The sequence below is a fragment of the Protobothrops mucrosquamatus genome, unplaced genomic scaffold (assembly GCF_001527695.2).
Source record: "Protobothrops mucrosquamatus isolate PMUCROS unplaced genomic scaffold, P.Mucros_1.0 scaffold11, whole genome shotgun sequence".
Taxonomy (NCBI): domain Eukaryota; kingdom Metazoa; phylum Chordata; class Lepidosauria; order Squamata; family Viperidae; genus Protobothrops; species Protobothrops mucrosquamatus.
In genome coordinates, this window is record NW_015386398.1 from 1,237,300 (window position 1) to 1,256,497 (window position 19,198).

General features: G+C 40.8%; 1 protein-coding gene across 1 annotated transcript; it reads left to right on the forward strand.

Annotated features, from left to right (window-relative positions):
- Window positions 1-10,307: 10,307 nt before the first annotated feature.
- On the forward strand, window positions 10,308-18,861 carry LOC107282744 (myosin regulatory light chain 2, skeletal muscle isoform). The gene is made up of 6 exons (XM_015810562.1): window positions 10,308-10,391; window positions 16,665-16,740; window positions 16,863-16,967; window positions 17,059-17,137; window positions 17,383-17,431; window positions 18,539-18,861. Exons 1-6 carry the CDS (start codon window positions 10,356-10,358, stop codon window positions 18,641-18,643), a joined length of 450 nt encoding a protein of 149 aa, XP_015666048.1. The 5' UTR covers window positions 10,308-10,355; the 3' UTR covers window positions 18,644-18,861.
- Window positions 18,862-19,198: the final 337 nt, after the last annotated feature.

The following is a 19,198-nucleotide window of genomic DNA, read 5'->3' on the forward strand; positions in this document are numbered from 1 at the left end:
CCCCCCCCCCCCCCGTCCCCCACTTATAAAGTTCTCCATCTAGAAGCTCAGATGGGTTAAGTTTCAAGCCCATAATCCTGTCAGCCTGCAAAATCACACCATGTTTTCCTTTGACAGCAACTATACCCTGCCTTGAGTTATGGGAGTTGAAGAAAAACATTGGATGTTAAAAGTTAAAAACATTAAAATTAACAGCATACAGGATAAAAAGGACCAGTAACACTAAATCAATAGAGACTCATTGATTAAGAGCCATCAAATCAATGATGATTCTTAGCTACAGCACATGAATTGATCCCAGAATTATCTTTTAAGTTGGCCTTTGTAAAATCTCACTCTTAGTATTTGAAGATTCTTAGAAAGGAACCCGAATATTAGAAGGGATGGGGCAAGTATTAATACTTAAGTATTGAATCCAACCCTGCAGCTCTCAAAGAACTATTCCATCCATGTTTGGACTAACTTTTCAGATAGCAGATTAGGGAGCAAAGTTCTCTTGCTTGTGCTAATCATTTTCAGTGTGTTAAAATATTCTGGGTCCTTGGTTCAGTGTTTTGGAAGAGGTTTTGTAGAATAGAATAGAACATTGTCATTGTGTAACTCACCACGAAATTAAGTGCTGTCCACAGTGCACACTACACACAAGTAAAAACCACAAATAAGAACATACATTATATAAACACATCCTTCACATTCACCATTGTGCTGCCCCTAATATTGCACTTCCATGTTGCTCTATACAGTAGTATTTAATATGGTTACAGCTCTGGGATAAAAACTATTTTTCAGCCTATTTGTCTTTGTTTTTATTATCCTGTTTTATTATCCTGTACCGTCTGCCAGATGGTAATAGTTCAAAAAAAGAATGATGGGGTCATTGAAAGAAAGACGAAAAAAGGACGGGGTCTGTACAGCATACTAGACAATCTTTATAAAAATGATTAAATGTTGTCTGGTATCTTGTGCAGTATATCTCTTAAAAATATTAACATAAAGTAGAAAATAACTTTTCTTCCTGTTTCTTGAAGGGAACAGAGACAATTGATCACATTGTCTTCCAAAATAAAAATGGAATTCTATGCTCTACTGCTTGTACCTACCTGGAAGTAGAGAAATAAAGTACAATAGGGGAGGCCCCCTGCAGACACTCTATCCATGACTCCTTTAAACATGATAAAGTCACACTGTATATTATCTTTGGCCTCTTGTCTCATTTTCACCTCTTTACACCTGTTCTATACTTTCCTAGCAGTTCTAACTATCTGACTTACTTTTAAAACTGCTTTGCAGACTTATTGTCTGTCCTCAAATGCTCAAAAGCTTCTTGACCTTATTTTTGGCTTTGTTTTGTTTTATCATAATACATGGCCTCCTACAAACCGATAGTTCCATACTCTTTGCTGTCCGGTGGTGTTTTTATGTCCTGTAATTAAATACCTAAATCTTTCCCAAGTCAATTTTTGATGACTTCATTGTCCCATTCAAGAATTTACCTTGGCAGCAATACAGAGATTATTTCTCATTGTTTTTCAAGATTTCTTTGATTTCCCAGTCAGTCTCTGAATCCTTGAAAATTTCCCATCCAAATATTAACCAAGACTGATCCTGCTTAACCTTTCTGGAATTGTCAAAGAAAGCTCCAGGCTATCACCTGGGTGAAACACAAAATTATCTTTGTTTACTCTCTTTTGACTGGAACTGTCTCCCAGATACCCTCCTTTCCCTTAATTCTAAATTTACTTTGAAGTTTCAGGGAAAGTTCAAATAAGGCCTTTAATTTCTATATTTTATTGAAACCAAGCCAAGTTACTTTAACTGAAATGATCACATTCTCTCCAGCTGATCCATGCTTATATTTCTTCCTTTATTTCATTTTTGTAGATGTATATGTCTACTTTAGACTGTGGATCCCCTTATTATCCTTTATTCTTTTTAAAGTGCTATGTACAGGCCTCAAATTACCTTCATTCGTTTAGTGACATTCCAAAGTTATAGTGGCACTGAAAAAAGTGATTTACCAATCAGTCCTCGCATTTATGACTATCATAGCATCCTCACAGTCATGTGATCAACATTAGGGTGCTTAGTATCAGGTATCTAGGTGGTAGATACCTAGAACCTAGAATTAAGGAGAAACTTCCTCATATTTAGAACAATTAATCAGTGGAACAACCTGCCTCCAGAAGCGGTGAATGCTCCAACACTGGAAGTTTTTAAGAAGAGACTGGACAGCTACTTGTCTGAAATGGTATAGGGTTTCCTGCCTGAGCAGGCGGTTGGACTACATGACCTCCAAGGTCCCTTCCGTCATCATCATCATCTATTTGCAATGTTGCCTCATCCCAGAGTCATGTAGTCACCATTTGCAATCTTTCCAACTGGCTTCTGATAAGCAAAGTCAATGTGGGGGGCATCCAGATTCACTTAACAACTGTTGTGATTTTCTTAACAATTGTGGCAGAAAAAATAAAATAAAATTTGGCTTGGCTCACTTAACAACCTCCTTGTTAGCAGTGGAATTTCTGGTTCCAATTGGATTACCTGTTCATGCGTGAACCAGATAGCACCTTTGCATTTTTTATGTAGATAGTGCTACATGAATAACAAGGCCAAATGCAGATAATCCTCGACTTATGACCACAATTGAGCCCAAAAATTCCTGTTCCAAAGTGAGACAATTGTTAAGTGAGTTTTGCCTCATTTTCTTGCCACAGTTGTTAAGTGGACTTTGCAGTTGTTAAATTAGTAACACGGTTACTTAACAGCACGGTTGTTAAGTGAATATGAATTTCCCCATTGACTTTATTTGTTAGAAGGTCGCAAAAGGGGATCGCATGACCCCAGGACACTGCAACCCCATCGTAAATATAAGTCAGCTGCCAAGCATCTGAATTTCGATCACATGACTATGGAGATGCTACAATAGTTGTTAGGTGTGAAAAAAGACCCTAAATCACTTTTTAAAGTGCCGTTGTAACTTTGAACGGTCGCTCAATGAACAGTTGTAAATCCACCTGTAATGGTACCTTCCTCTCCATTCTTCTATAATATTAGTTTTAGATCTGCATAAAGTGACATTCTAATACAAAATATAAAGTCCGTCTTTTTCTCCCTTTTGTCTTTCAGAATCTCATTTGCTTTAGCAACTAGACTGGGAAGAGTTCAGTTTTCCCTATTAATCATCTACCACCCCTCCTGACCTGGAAAAAAAAAATCCAAAACACAGGATGTTGCATGTTAGCACATTAACCATTAGCTCAGAAATGTTTCCCATACCTGGACTAATTGCAGCTTTCCAAGATGTTCAGCAGGAGTCTTTCCTATCCACTTCTGGGGCTTCTTCCAGAATGTGCCTCCGCTCTCTGATATTTTAGTCCTTCCCCTGCTTAGGACCTATCCAAAAAGATTCAGGAAAGCTCAGAGGACTAGTTACATATCAAACTAACCCTTGTGGACATTACTAAATGAGGACTAAGTCCTTGCTCACTATGACACAGGTTTTATGGTCTTCAGAGTTTTATTCCCAAGTCAGGAGTCTAGAAGATACTTCTCTAGGCTGTCCGTGCATATCGCTTTCCGTTTTGGGCATTTATCCAGGATGAGGATGGGTCAGTTCAACATGAGTCATTTATGTTGAGGCCTATCAAGTTACCCTGAATTGAATTGAATAGGCTCTGTCATTCCACCTTAGCTAAAACATCAGGTCCTCACCCCCATCTACGCATCTCATTCAAATCTTCTGTATCCCAGTATAAACTTTCAAGTTTGTTTTTTTTAATATCTCAATGCTTTGGCTGCCCTTCTGTGGCTGAGCCCTCTGATTACTGTATGTTACAGTATGTAATTTCTTGTTTTATGTTAGGGTGAAGTTTAAACCCAGCTTTGTTTCCCACTTGAGATGGTCCGTGAATCCAGCCAATTGTGAGTATAAATGATACTTTATGGCTTTGTATGAACCTTGTCTGTGTCCATTTTATACAGGTGGACTTACAACCATTTGTTTAGTGACCATTGGAAGTTACAACAGCGCTGAAAAAAGGGACTTAGGACCATTTTTTGCACTTATGGCCATTGCATATTCCCATGATCACATGGTTAAAGTTTGGACTCTTAGCAACCGGCATGTATTTATGATGGTTGCACTGTCCCAAGGTCACGTGATCACCTTTTGCAACCTTCTGACAAGCAAAGTCAATGGGGAAGCCAGATTCACTTAACAACTGTGGCAAGGAAGGTCATAAAATGGGGCAAAACTCACTTAACAACTGTCTTGCTAAGGAATGGAAATTTTGGGCTCAATTGTGGTCCTGTATCTTTTTTTCTTTCTTTCCCTTCTCTTTGTTTCCCATTAACTATCATCTATTCATCCTTTTCTTTCGAAAAAATATCATTTTTTTTTCATTCTGTTCCCAATCTGGGATTCCATCACAGCTTTCTATTTAGTGAACTTTTCCTTGACTTCAGTTCATCTTTAGGCCAGGGATAAACACATTGAAAAATATATATGTTTGAGGGAGGGTTTTTGTTTTTTTGGGGATCACAGCACGTTTAACCAATAATACTTCCTTTTTGATAAGGCAGGAGCCCCCTAGGCAGCAAGTTATTCATTTATTTCATGCATATTTCATCTAAAACCATATGGCACTCATCATTTTACACTCATAAAAACAATGGAACAAAGTTTTTAAAAATGCAGTAGAAATTCAACATTAAACATTAACTAGTAAACCCTGTAAAAACAGTGGCACCAGTCTGCATTGGGCAACATCCTAGTTGAATCCCCCATCTTGTAAATGCCACCAAAAGTTACGGTATGCTTGTCTGGAAAAGAAAGGAAGATTTTCTATAAAGTGGTGGCCGCTCCAAGAAAATACCTGTTCTGAGCCCTCAAGGATCTCTCCTCTTGTAGATCAGGAACCTTCACAACTCTCAACGGAGACGAGTAAACTGAAGATCCCAGCATGTAGCTAGGATCTGAGCTATTTAGGAATCTAAAATTTTCTTATTTCTTTCCCAGGGCATCTTTTCCAATCTATGCCTTTCTGTTGTATTAGAGATTAGATTAAATTAGATTGTATTAGAGCAGGGGTCCCCAACCCCCAGGCCAGGGCCCACTACTGGGCCGCAGCCTATTCAGAACTGGGCTGTGTGAGAGGTGGGCTGGCGGGCATGGGTGGGCACACGCAGTTCCACTGGCATGAGCAGCAGGCCCCCATGAGCAGGCGGCCTAGTTCCCCTCTCCCCCTATCAGCCGGGCCACCAAGCCACAAAGGTCGGGGACCGTTGGATTAGAGTTCTCATCATTCGCCATTGATCCATTGATTGCCATGTGATGTTTTGATATGAACAGCATTGTCTTCGTGCCCCGCTTCCCCTCAAGTGGCAGTGTAGGACCCAGGAGACTGGATATCTCCCTAAGATTCCTGGCTGCCGATGTCTAAATTAAGAAGGAAACTGAGCTGTGAACCGTTTTTCCTCAGTTTCCCCCTTTTTGTGTTCATTTACTGGTATTGTAACATGTGATTGGCTTTACATATCCCGCTGAGCAATAGGAGGGTTTGTTTGTTCTGGCCTAGCACAATATATGAACGTGGTGTGTAAACTTTGATTGCTCTTGTAGCATAATGTACAGGTAGTCCTCGACTCACAACAGTTCATTTAGTGACCATTCACAGTTACGACGGCACTGAAAAAAGTGACCATTTTTCACACTTACGGCTGTTGCAGCATCCCCATGGTCACATGATCAAAATTCAAAAGCTTGGCAACTGACTCATATTTCTGACGGTCGCAGTGCCCCGGAGTCATGTGGATCCCCTTTGGCGACCTTCTGACAAGCAAAATCAGTGGTGAAGCCAGATTCACTTAACAACTGTGTTACTAACTTAACAACTGCAGCGATTTACCCTTTGGCAAGAACAGTTGTAAAATGGGGCAAAACTCACTTAACAAATGTTTCACCAACAGAAAATTTTGGGCTCAATTGTGGACGTAAATCGAGGACTACCTGTACGTATTCAACCGCTCTATAGCAGTCAGTTCAAAAACTCGTGGTTAAAACAAACTATGGATGAGTGACTCCAGTCAGCGAGGATAATTGGAGTTCTTTTAGAGAAGAAATAGAGGATGCGTGTAAATGGACAGCCTGCCTATAGTGAAGCAAGGGAAGAAATTCTAATAGCTATCTTTAGGAGCCTCTGCTCTTGTCTGAGTGTCTCCCAGTGACAGCTGAACCAGCGATCCCAAAAAGGAAATTTTCTCAGGGACATTGGATACCTTGAGCTCAGAGGGAAGGAGGGAGGGAAGGAAGGGAGAAGATGGAATACAGAAGCTCTCTTGGCATGCGGGATCTTCCATGCTGATGTTGGAAGCTTTCCTGTGTCTCAACAGGAAGGGATCAATGGAAACTGCCATCCAGGTGTCCTAAGCAGGAAGAAGGCCAATGCTCGGCCCAGTACGAACTTCCAGACCAGCCTATTAGGGATGAGGTGTCCAATCATGCCAGTGAATGTCTAGATCCTTCGTTAAAAGATTAGCCAACAAGCATTAAAATCCATGGAACGGCTTAAATTTCAGACTGAAAAAGTTGTTTTAAACTTGGCAAATCCCGATCAATCAAATCTAGCAAACGTATTGGAGGTCATTCAGGATCTCTGACATTCTTCGACACTTTTGTTTTTCCTACCCAGATTTTTGCTGTGATGAATTCTAAATGTGTAAGATTGAAAGAGATGTTGTGTTTGTGTGAGTGTCTTCTTTCCCCCCCCTCTCCTCTTTGGCCCCCCATGGGTTAGTTTTTGAGCAAGGACTTGTCCTCTGACTGGGTTCATATATTGATTGAAAGCATGTTTGCAGAACCATGATTAATTGGTAGATCGGCAAGCCATAAACAAGCAAACCACAGTAGGGGTTTGTATGGGGTGTGAGCTCATCCCCATTAGATTTGGAGCTGGGCAACCACTGATCCCCAGAATAATAAAGGCTGTTGAATTATGGACCATCAAATCTAATGGACCTACCCTCTCTCCAAGAAAGGACTTGGTTCCTCTGGAATCTATTTCTAGTTACCCCCATCCTCCACCCACCCAAACTTGAAGATGTGTCTATAGTTAGCTGTCCCGCCTCCCACTGAGGGAGCCTATATAACCCCAGGGGAATTCACAGTCAAGTGTCTAGGCTGTTTGCCCTTCTGGCCCCTGGGACATCCCCATCGCATCCACAGCTGCTGTTCACCCATCTATCTGCCCACTGAGAAAAACATGGTAAGTGAGGAAAAAACTGGGTGTGCAGGCAAGAGTGTAGTAGATGTCTAAGGAAATCAGGGGCCCATCTCAGTCCAAACTAGCGGGAAATGTACAGCACCGAGAAATTTTTTTTAAAAAAAAAGTTGAATCATCTCTGGATCTGCTTTTTAAGTCAAGCGTTGAAATAGGGCAGCTTCTCAAATGCTCTTGATGAAGGATCAAATCAGCAAAGGAAGAGGTAGAAGAGGTAAAAAAAAAAAGTTCTCTAGGCAATTTAAAAAAAAAATCCTCCAGTTTAGCTTTTTCTTCTACATATGTGAGTGAATTTTGAGTATTTTCAGCTAGGGCTTTTTTTTTAACTATCTGGGCAAAAGTAATATGGATGTTAAGAGGAAGCTTTGGCGCTGTTAGAGAGACAGGGAGGGCTATGAGGATCCAAAGGCGTCTGTGCTGTTTTGAGATGGGGAAGAGAACTTGGAAGAGCTGAAGGCAGGCAGACTCTCAGATTACTGCCTACGGGTGATGATTCAACATCTATGGTTGTGTCTCATTTTCTTCGCTTTCTGAAATGGATCTGATCTTGCACACGTATCCTATGCCAAGCCATCTTCCTGCTCACTAATACTTGGTGATACTTGGCTTTGCGCCTTCAATCTGGCAGGTGAATCCCTTCAACTCCCTGAATAATTGCATACTGCTTTTCTTGAATAACATAGCAGGAAGTTTCATTACACACATGGAATATTTTGGGTTTTTGCCTGACTTTTTTTTCTCAAAAAGGAACAAAGGGTGGCTGGACAGCTGCTGAGCAGACAGGAGCCTCTGAGTCAGACTCCTCAAGGCACCACAAGATCCAGACAAAGGAAGTTGCAACCTGTCTGGTTTTTTTTTTTTTCCCAAATGAGAAACAAGGAATACATTTATTATTCCTTCACCCTTGATGTTTCTTTGTATGCCTGGTGTACCTCTCCTCTGAAAAGCCACATCAGAGGAAATGTAGGAGTGGGTGAATGCTGTAAGTTGTGTTTTTAGAAAAATCCTTCCAGAACATTGCAGTAAGTCTGGCCATGGAGAGAAGACAACCCACAATAGTTTGGACTGTTGAATCTCTCAGGACCTCATGTCTTGATGCAAAAAGATTAGTTTATCAGCATGCAGATATATGTTAGCTTTCTCCACCTGAGGCCTCCAGCCTACAATCCCATCATCTCTAGCTATGCCTCTGTGCCTTGCTATAAGGGTTTCCAAAATTTTACTGGGTTTTTATAGAGATTCTAGCCAACTGAGTGTGATTAGAGGACTGAGATGCATCGATTATCTCTAGCCAATATCCCAAAGTTCTTATTTTTGCTCTGGTTCAATTCATGAGAGAGACCCATTTGGATCATCTGGATCTTTAGGTTCTTGTTTCATTTTTGCGTTGCCATCCCTGTCACACTTTTAGCTTTTTCCAGAAGTAACACACATATCAGTTTCCAGGAGTTGAGGATCAAGAAAGAGCGCCACACTGAAGATAGAAAGGAGATTCTTGAGATTATCTCCAAATAATCACAGTGATTCTAAATAGCTCCCTGGGATATAGATCATAACCCTATATATTCCATATATAATAATGTTGTTCAGGAGACATATCATTTTATGTTTTTCTTTTCATGTATGAGATAGATTTGCGAAACCAGCTGGAGTTATTTATGGGACTGTATTGGATATAGTCTGCCCCCTCCCGTCTTTCCTATTAGGTACACCAGTTGTGGATTAGTGCTATTATCTGAAACAGTTGTCATTTAGCACCAAATTGGGCTTGTTCATATGTTTTATTTGCCCAGGCTATCATTTTAACAGAGATTAAAGATCCCTGCTTATTTTATCAATACATTACTTATATATTATTAACTTAAAACTTGCAAAATGATTTTTGGGAAGATTAAAAGTATAATACCCACATACAACATGGTTACCTAAAAAATTGTGGAAATTAATTGTTACAAACATGAAATGAACACTTTGAAAAGATACATTAAATTCCATATTTGGATTGAAAGCGAGAGTTGCCGCTTCTGCTGTTTCTCAAACCAAAGTATACTCTTTCTTTAATGTTTCTCTTTAATGTTCCAAATTTTCAGACTTTTGCTTCAGGAAAAAAAAAGTGTTTGCTGAGCTTTCCTTAAGGATTAATCCATCCCCTCCCTTGTATTTATAGAAAACAACAAATATTAACAATACTTTGTTTTGAAGATATACATCTAACATAAAAGGACAATTAAAGGAAGTTTTAATTATTAAGTTATTATTAACTAAATAATATTTGAGGGGCCCTTGGTGCTCTCTGAGCTTGCTTGTTTTCTCGCAGATGTTTCATTACCCAAACTGGGTAATATCATCAGTGCTAACAAATGGGCAAATGAAACATCTGCAAGAAAACAACCAAGCTCAGAGAGCACCAAGGACTCCTCATGTCAACCCTGAGCTACAAATATTCTCCTTTATTAGTAAATAATATTTTCTGTCATTTAGTAGGGTTCTCGGCCCCTGGAGACAAAATGTAGAAAACGATCAAGCATGGCCTTACACGATCCTCAGTTGTATTGCTTAGAGTCTACTGTGACTGAAGTCATTTATTTGTTTGTAAAAAACAGACAAATAAGTAACTGGAAATTTTGCATAGTCGGAATTCTTTCTTAATAAGATCTTCTCATGTTGCTGATGAATTGACTGCTTACACATTGTCAAAAAAGAGAAAATGCATACCAAAGGTGCTGATTTGTGTCATATTTGCAGAGAGAAAGGTACTAAACTATAAATCAGTTCTGCAATTTAAGTTGAAGGATAATTCATTTAATTGTAAAGGGGAAGCCGTGACTAGGTGACCTATGTACTTCCTTAATCAGTTATGTCTGTGCTAAGATTTGGTGTACTCAGTACCACTGGTTCCCTCCTTTTTTTCATTCAATTAGTTTCAACTTTGAATAGAGACTCTCACCTTTAAAAATGGGATGTAGGGTTGCCCTAGATAAGGCTGCAGTGACCTGATCTTGAATGCCTATCTTTGTCTTCCAGGCACCCAAGAAGGCAAAGAGAAGGGCAGCAGAAGGAAGCTCCAATGTCTTCTCCATGTTTGACCAAACGCAGATCCAGGAGTTTAAAGAGGTAAGAACATGTGGGAAGAGGTGTCAATCATTAGGAAATATAACAAATGTAGTGATGCCATTAAAGGATGACTTTGGAGTAAATGATTGGACCCCAATAAGCATCGCCTAGGAGCACCACCTAGAACTGACATTCTAGGAGATTTTTAACTACATCAGTGAATATATAGGAATGAACTTTAAGAATAAAGTTCAGATTCTGTTTTCCCTTTGAAAAAATTTGCTGACTAATCACAAATTTTGGCTGTTCTAAGAGAACCTAACTGTTTCAAATGAGCCTATTTTACATATGCAGGTACGTCCAGTTTAGTTTACGCCATTGTATTGTATGAATCCCAGCGATATTTTCTCAACTTTAGCAGAAGTGACTAAGATAGAAAAGGTCTCGATAAGTTATAGAGAAGTTTTTTTTAACATGATTTACCTCCACTTGTAGGTATCTGTTCATGTATAGGACTAGTGATGGTTTGATTTGAGTCTGAACCTTTACAAAAATAGGGATTCTTTGTTCCTGAAATTCTGTCATCAAATAGAGGCCTAGCATTCATTAATTTTCCTTTCCTTTGCCTTTTCTATATTTCTATTAATTGTTGATCATGTTCAATACTTCTAAGTTTTAAAGTCATTTTCCTAATTTTATTGTCCATTCCAATATGTGTTGAATTACAGCTTCCATTGTTCACAGATAGAATGGTTGTTGTTTGGGGATAATGGGATTTATTTTTTGCCACACCTGAGGTGCCATCTTGAGGAAGGCTATTGTGAAGAACATCCTGAAGAGGGAGAGAGTGGAAATCCATAGATATTATAGGTGGACCAACTCTTTCCAAAAATGTTCTTCTGTCTCCCTATGATATGTAGGCTGAGTGTAAAGCAGGATAAAAATTGGGTTTGTAGACCATGGGTAATGGGTTATTATGATATGTAAACCTGGCCATATTTTGGAAGAGTCAAAATAATAAGCAACTATGAATGTGTGTCTCCACAAAATCCTACTTTGGAACTTAGAGCCTACTAAATGTGCATGGAAGATCAGCTTTTTACCTCCTATTAAAGTTGCTTTTCCTTTCCAAGGGTAATTCCAGGTTATTCTCCTTAGGACACCTGTTCTTTAAATTGATTTGGACTTTGAATAGAAATTCTCATCTGTAAAAGTGAGAGTGAGTACTAGCTTTCCATATGGAGATATTCTCTTCTCCTCGGACTTAAATTCTTAAACTTCATTTCAGAGGAACATTTTTTGCCCTTTGACAGGCACTAGCCCTCCACACACCCCCACCCCAAAGTTGATGGTGTTTCCTTTCCAAGACCCTTGCAATGCAGCAGGGTCTATTTTGGGTGAAGGAGGACTAAGCAAAGAGGTGACATCTGTGCTTGGATGAAGCAAATGGCAGAGCCTTACAAGGAGAACTTTGGAAACCCATTCTGGCTGGCTAGTTTGGGAGGAGGAGGAGGAGGAGGAGGAGGAGGAGGCAAGAAGCCTCCTCATTTCCATCGAAAATGAAGCCTGTGGGTCTTTCAGTCTTAGGACATCGATCTACCATAAAGGAGACCAAAGCTACATTAGAAGTAGAGTTGGTAGCAAACTATCAATAAAAGATCCTTTGGGTTTTCTTCTTTTTCCTGCAACCTATGTTTGTGCTTCTTTATTTTTTGAGGGCCTCCTGCTTTTAAAAAATATGAAAGGACAGATCAGTTCTTGCAACATGCATATGATTTTTAATTGCGTGTGTCACCTGCCCTTCCTTCAGAAAACACAAAGAACCAGACTTGCCTTCTTTGTTCCCTTCTCCTCACTTCTCTCTACAAGCATGCTGTGAGACTGGTAACACTGAAAATCACCTGTAGATCTTTGTGTCAGGATAGAACCCAGGTCCCCTTAGTCTTCAGGTGCTTCAGGTGGGCTCCTGCATGATTACATCAATAGTCTTGATGTAATCATGGAATTTCAGGAGGACTAGGTGATGATTTCCTTCATTTTAATTCTTTTGGCCTTCCTACCATTCTTTCTACCATTTTTATGTTTCCCATAAGGGTGAAAAGATTAAATTTCTACTTGGTGGAGGTAGAGTCCACTGGAAGATCCGTGGTGGAAACACAGTCTCTTAGTCTTTAGTCCCAGAGCCCCCAGGTTTATACTGCTAAAATCTATAGCAGTGGTGGCAAACCTATGGCACTCAGAGCCCTCTCTGTGGGCATGTGCGCCGTCGCCCCAGTCCTAGGCCTTCAGCTGGGTTTTATAAAACCTTTTCGCTTTAGGCCTCCGCCGCCATGTGCAAAAAAAAAAAAAAAGGTTCAATCAGTCAATTTCAACTTCTCGCAGGAAAAAAAAGATCTTGCAAAGTTGGAATTGATTGATTGAACTTTTTAGTTCCATCCAGTCTGCCGTTACCACTGCAGCCACGCCCACCCAATGGGCCACGCCACCCGGCACTTGACGATGTATAAGTGGGTTTTGGGTTGCAGTTTGGGCACTCAGTCTCTAAAAGGTTCGCCATCACTGATCTATAGGCATTTGTTGGCATTATTTTAAAGAAGTGAAATTGGCCCACGCAATAGATGAGGTATCTAATCCAAAACTGCAACTTCCATTACAGGAATGGTGTGAGTTTAAGTAACATCATGAGAGGGCATGAAGTTTGGGAAGGTTGCTTGAATACGGGCTAGTAGAAGTAACAATCTGGATATTTAGATCTAGGGATACCAGATCTGGATGGACATTCACTAGATGGCAGAAAGGGATTTTAAAACCCCCAATTATTGACTATTATCTAGCAGGCATCAGGATTTTTGCAGCCCAGCTTAATCCTGGGTTCAGCTACATTTCTCCTTGGCCAGTTTGCCTATTCAGGGATCAATTAGCTGCTTTTTTTGCTCTGCCTTTGTTGAATTTCATACTGGATTGGATCTCTTTGGAGAGATCCTGGCCTCCGGAACAGTGAAGAGGATGAACTGATGCTCTGACTCAGGATGAAGTTGTGTGTCATACACAGTATTTTTTTAGCTAGAATATTTTTTAGACTTTTGTGGGAAACAGGGTAAGTTTGCCATCAAGATTTCTAGTTATCTTTGCTTTTCTTCAGAATACCCCTTTCTGCTTTTATACCTAGAATGCAAACCTCCTCAGAGCAGAGGATCTTTTTCGCCATTATTCAGCAAGCGCTGAGTAAAAGGCAACTGGTGTGTTTTTTCCTTGAGGAAGAAGAAGAAAATGTTTCACTTCTCATCCAACAAGCTTCACCAGTTGGGATGAAGAAGCGAAATGTTTTCTCCCTCAAGGAAAAAAACAGAGCAATTGCCTTTTGAAAAAGCTCTTTTGAGACAAAACTAGGATCTGGGTGACTGAGAGTCTCCACAGACAAGTGCTGAATACATTGCTGACACTGGGGTGCTGATGTTACCTTAGCTCTCTCGGCTTCTACCCAAAGTAGTTAGGACCTTTCCTCTGTGTGTGTGTTGGGTGTGTGTCTGTTAACATGCGTTGGAAAAGCTTCCTGAGGTACTTCTCCAGCCAACATCCAAATTACAAGATTAGATTGTTGAGATGATGCAACTTCTACCCACCTATTATCGATTCTCTGGAAGATCATAGTTTCCCCTTCTTTCACAATGGGGAGAATCCATATTGCTCTTCGGATCAGGACTAAATTTACACATTATACTGAGTCTGAAAAATTTGAAAAGCAAGCCTAGTTTCTCCACACTCTTTATTTACATGCTTGTCCTTAACCAATTCCTTGGGCTTGGTTTGTTGGCTTTTGGGTGTTAAAAAGTGGAATTTGAAATCCAGGCTGGTTGTAGATTACACATTTTGACTCTCCTGAGCCTTAAGTGGTAGCCATTCTAGGTTTGGACGACACAGCAAACATTACCCTTGGATTAAAGAGCCTTACTCCCTCTGAGTAAGACACCAAGGACTTGCTTGACGGGGTGGACTTTTTGACTGATGCAGCCCCTTTCAGTTTGAAAAAAATCTAGCATTTCATTTCTATTTGGAAAGAGATAGACCCGAGAAGAAAGAAAAAAGGAGGGGGGCATACCCATAAGAGGAGGGGAGGAGTGAATTCCACCAGTGCCTGCCAGCCCTTGGAGACCTCATCAACAGCCCCTTCAGAATGTACCACCTGTCCCCTTAGGGAGGGCTTGGGGCTAAACATGAGACGGTTTAAGGTTGTTCACATTCCTGGCAGAAGCGAAGAAGGCTATCAAATGACAGGTGTTTCCAGGGCACAGCTGCAGAAAAGGGAGGAGGGTAAGGAGAATCCCACTAGCTGGAGTTAACTTGTGTCTCCAATCCTATAATGCGTTGCTAGATAGGCAGATAACTAGACAAACAACTGAGGTCTTTTTTTAATATCCAGTCCAGAATGTTTATTAGAACACTTTAATTTAAATTGTCTGGTAAACCTACTGAGCGCTAAAGAACGACTACGAGTGCCTTGAACTATGCACAGACATAAGGGAGCTACTATTTTGTGTCGAGGGTTCAGCGGCAGCTAGTTAATTTTTCGTTCCCTGCTCTCTGGAATGAGGTTCTCCCCGAGATCCAGATGGGGCCCACTTCTCTGTTGTTTAGAAAAGCCATGAAGATCTGGGCAAAAGAAGGGAGATCCCTCACTTTATCGCCTTTCTCATCTTTTTAAGTTGTATTGATTTTATTGCAATTTGTTTATCAGGAGCCTTCCAGAGTTATTGAACGCCCAGTGGCATACAAGTTTTAACTGTTGATGGTGATGATGATGATGATTACCAAACTCACTGACAGATCCTCTTTCTTTGGCTCTATATGGTTATCTCTTTGGCTGGATTTGCGTATCACAATAAGCTATCATTTTATTTAATTTGGATTAATGTATTGTATGAATCTAGCTCTTGCGATTGATAAAGCGCAATTTGTGCCTTGATGTTGCATGCGTCTGACCAAGGACGATTCTTTCAAAGCTGACTTAGCATGGTAACCAGCTAGGTCAACAATACTGAATTACTGTTATTTTTCACTGATTGGTTTCTTGAACTTTTGCTGTTACCGTGTGGTTATTTGAAATCAAAGGCTGTATCCAGTTTGCATCACTGAAGGCCAAAAGGACTTTGCACAATGAACTGGGAAGAGAGGGATACAGAAGCGACTCATTATTCAAAATCCCATAATTATTTCTCCTGCCTGGTAGACACCAGTTTTCAAAGTCAAGTTGAAATATCCTTTCTGAGAGGATATTTGTGCAAAATCAAAGATGGCAGACCATATGGCTCAACCATAAAGATGCTTATGCTATTAAACAGAAGAAATGACATACTGTTAGTTCAAGTGTAGGGTTTTATGTAGTTTTCCACTTATATATCACCTATATAATTATTAAGTAATAAATGTAGGTAGATGCATACATTCAGCAACCATATCTGTTGCAGATTGTACAAGTTTTCCTTTCATACACATTCTTTTCTTAACCCAATTCAGGAACAGACAATGTTGGGTCCTCAATTTAGATTTGGGCTACAGTTCTGGCAGGCTTCCATCACTGATCAAATTCCTGATCCCTGCTCTAATTAATCAAAGGTTCATGAATAAAGTTAAATGTAAATGAACTAAAGGCATGAACTTCATCTACAGAAAAAGCATTGCAGCTGAGGGCATCCATGAGGGAGAAAGTGGGCAAGCTGGTCTTTGTATCATTGTGATCAAAGTCCCACCTTTTTGTTCTACAAAGAGGCAGGGCTTCAACTGTGACATCACAACTGCCTGTCTTTCCACCTACCCCACGTTGCTGGTTTTGTCCACTGGCCGCTCTCCAAAACAATGTGACCAAAACAGTTTCGTCACCAGTTTAACCCTGCTGTGGGTTAATTACATGCCACTTGATATGGCAGTCCTCAGGTAATGAACGAGTTCTCAGAAAAACAGAAAAAGCTTTCTTGCTCTTCATCTTAAGAAATGAAGCCTCTACTTTGCTACATTGGGATTTGCAAACGTTGTGACAACATAACGCACACATAGTCTTAAGATTTAAACATAGATTTAAATCTAAAAGCTATTATGAAGTAGTTATTTTGCAATTTTGAGATGCTGGCAACTGTTCATTTTGGTAGGACAGGGAGAGGAAGGTAAATTTTTTATAGCCCGACATGTTGGGTTTATGTATTATGTTATGCCATTATGTGGTTTCTTTAGTTTTTACTTGGTGTAGAGTTGAACCAAGTCATTGCGAATAGGTTAACAAGCCAGTTTAATATAATGCATGAACTTGGTTAATGCATTTCTTTCTCTCCTGTTTCCTAGGCCTTCACTGTTATTGACCAGAACAGAGATGGCATCATTGACAAGGAGGACCTGCGAGATACATTTGCTGCTATGGGTAAGAAAAGAGGGAGGGGGCTGAAACAGCATCATAATGTGAGCAGTTTAAGTAAAGCTGGATGGATGATCAGACCCTTAAATCAAATCCTCAGCAGTTAAACTTTCTTCCTTTCTGCATAGGCCGCCTGAACGTGAAGAATGAGGAGTTAGATGCCATGATCAAGGAGGCCAGTGGCCCCATCAACTTCACTGTCTTCCTCACCATGTTTGGGGAGAAGCTGAAGGGTGAGCGAGTCTCTTGTTCTTCTCAGTCTTCTTCTATATGACAGATAACCTGTTCCAGCATCTCACTAGTCTTCCTGTCTTATCTCCTCAGGTGCTGATCCCGAGGACGTCATCATTGGTGCCTTCAAAGTTTTGGACCCTGAGGGGAAGGGGAATGTCAAGAAGAAATTGTGAGTGTTTCCTTCCATTTCCCTTCCAGCAGAAGCATTGAATCCGTTCAGACATAATTCTAAAATGGCTGTTACTAGGTTCCCACGATCTCCTCGTTGCAAGCACTTTGCAGTATTCCTCCTGATTAATTGTTTAAGCCACCCACATCTTCCCATTAAATTATGTCCTAGATGACAATTGGATCAGAAGTCACATATATTTAGGGCCTTTGTCACATGCCACGTTTCTTCTTGTCTCATTACAGCTTGGAAGAACTCTTGACCACCCAGTGTGACCGGTTCACTCCAGAAGAGGTAAGAAAATTTCTTTGCATCCTGCAGATGTCCCATTCTTTTCTTTATTCAATTAGAGTCCCCTTGCCCAGATCTTTTATTTCAGTTTTATTTTTCCATGTTGTCAACAATTAAATCTAAAATCTGCAGAACTAGGACAAAAGGATAAAAGGTAATATATATGAGATCAGTCTGAGGCCAAAGTCAACACTGAACTTTTTTCCAACTCAATAAGATTCTTCCAAGGATTGCACAGCACTATTCTGTTACTCCAGAATAAAAACAGATATGAACACTCACATTCTATTTGCACATAAGTCAGCTTAACCACACTTGAGCAAAACCATACTTGCAAATCAGAGACTGAGAGGATCAAGCCAGGAAAGAAATCTATAACAAACTAGAGCAGTGGTGGCGAACCTATGGCACGCATGCCAGAGGCAGCATTCGAAGCCCTCTCTGTGGGTACACGTGCCATTGCCCCAGCCTCGCCTTCCCCCATGACCCCCTCCTCACCAGCAGCCCCCCTGGAGGAGAGTCGCCCCCGAGCGTGGCCCACACAGAGCAGCGCAGCCAAGGACATGGCAGCCAGGCAGCATAGACAAGACTCTGCCCTCATGCCCCAACGTGCAGTTGATGCTGCGGGGCGCGGGCCGAGGGCGTGGCCACCATGGCACTGCTGGGCTGCCTGGGCGATCTGCAGCGGGCCCTGGAGGCAGTGAGTGACCCTGCGGGCAGGCGGGGTGGGGGCGGAGCGGCGGTGGGGCAGGGGGTGGAGCGGGGTGGGGCCAGCTTTTGGGCACTCGGTCTCTAAAAGGTTCGCCATCACTGAACTATAGTGTTCTCCTTTAACAGAAATCTGAATCCTGAATAGCACATTAAACAAAGCATTTATGAGATATCCTTCTTTTGTTAGCCACCCATAACTTTTCTTGAGCAGTGCCAAAAGGCACAATCATCCTCTTTCATGGCTAAGGAGCTGGCTGAGGAATTCTGGGAGTTGAAGTCCATAAGTCTTAAAGTTGCAAATTTTGGAGAGCCCCTGATTTAGAGTGACCATTGAAAACATTGAAAGTCATCAGCTGCAATCCTATCGCTTCTCAACATAATCTTCTCTCTTTCTGGCAGATCAAGAACATGTGGCACGCTTTCCCTCCAGATGTAGCTGGCAATGTTGACTACAAGAACATCTGCTATGTCATCACACACGGAGAGGACAAGGAAGGGGAATAAACCCTGATTTTTTTTTTCACCCTTGCTTTGTGGGGAGATCCACCTAGACACCCCCAGGCTGGGGGATTTCATTTATGCTGGTCCCTGATGATCCACACTTTTGTAACCAAACAACAAACATCTCAATCTGTTATTTATTATCTTATGGGGAGAAAAATTATACCCCCCCACAAAACTGACCCTTTTCACTACGACTAGTCTTAACCTAACTGGGACTTTGCTCCGTCAAATGTCTTAATAAAGATGAGGACAGCTCTGTTTCTAATGCCCTTGTTTTCACAGTCTGCTTGTCTGCTCAGGCCAGAAGAACGTTAGCACCGATTCGAATGATGCCCCTATTCCCATTTTTAAAACTAATTTAGCTTCAAGGTCTGAATGTGATCGTTTTTCTTCCTTTTAGGGCTGTGATGGTTAGTTAATTAATTAACTCAGTTTTTTTTGTAGTGTGTCCGGTACAATTGTTAGAAAATAGTTTTGAGACACATCCTTACAGTCTTAAAAGATCATTCCTTCTTCTGTGAAAGAAAATGAGACAAGATCACCTCTTATGTTGCT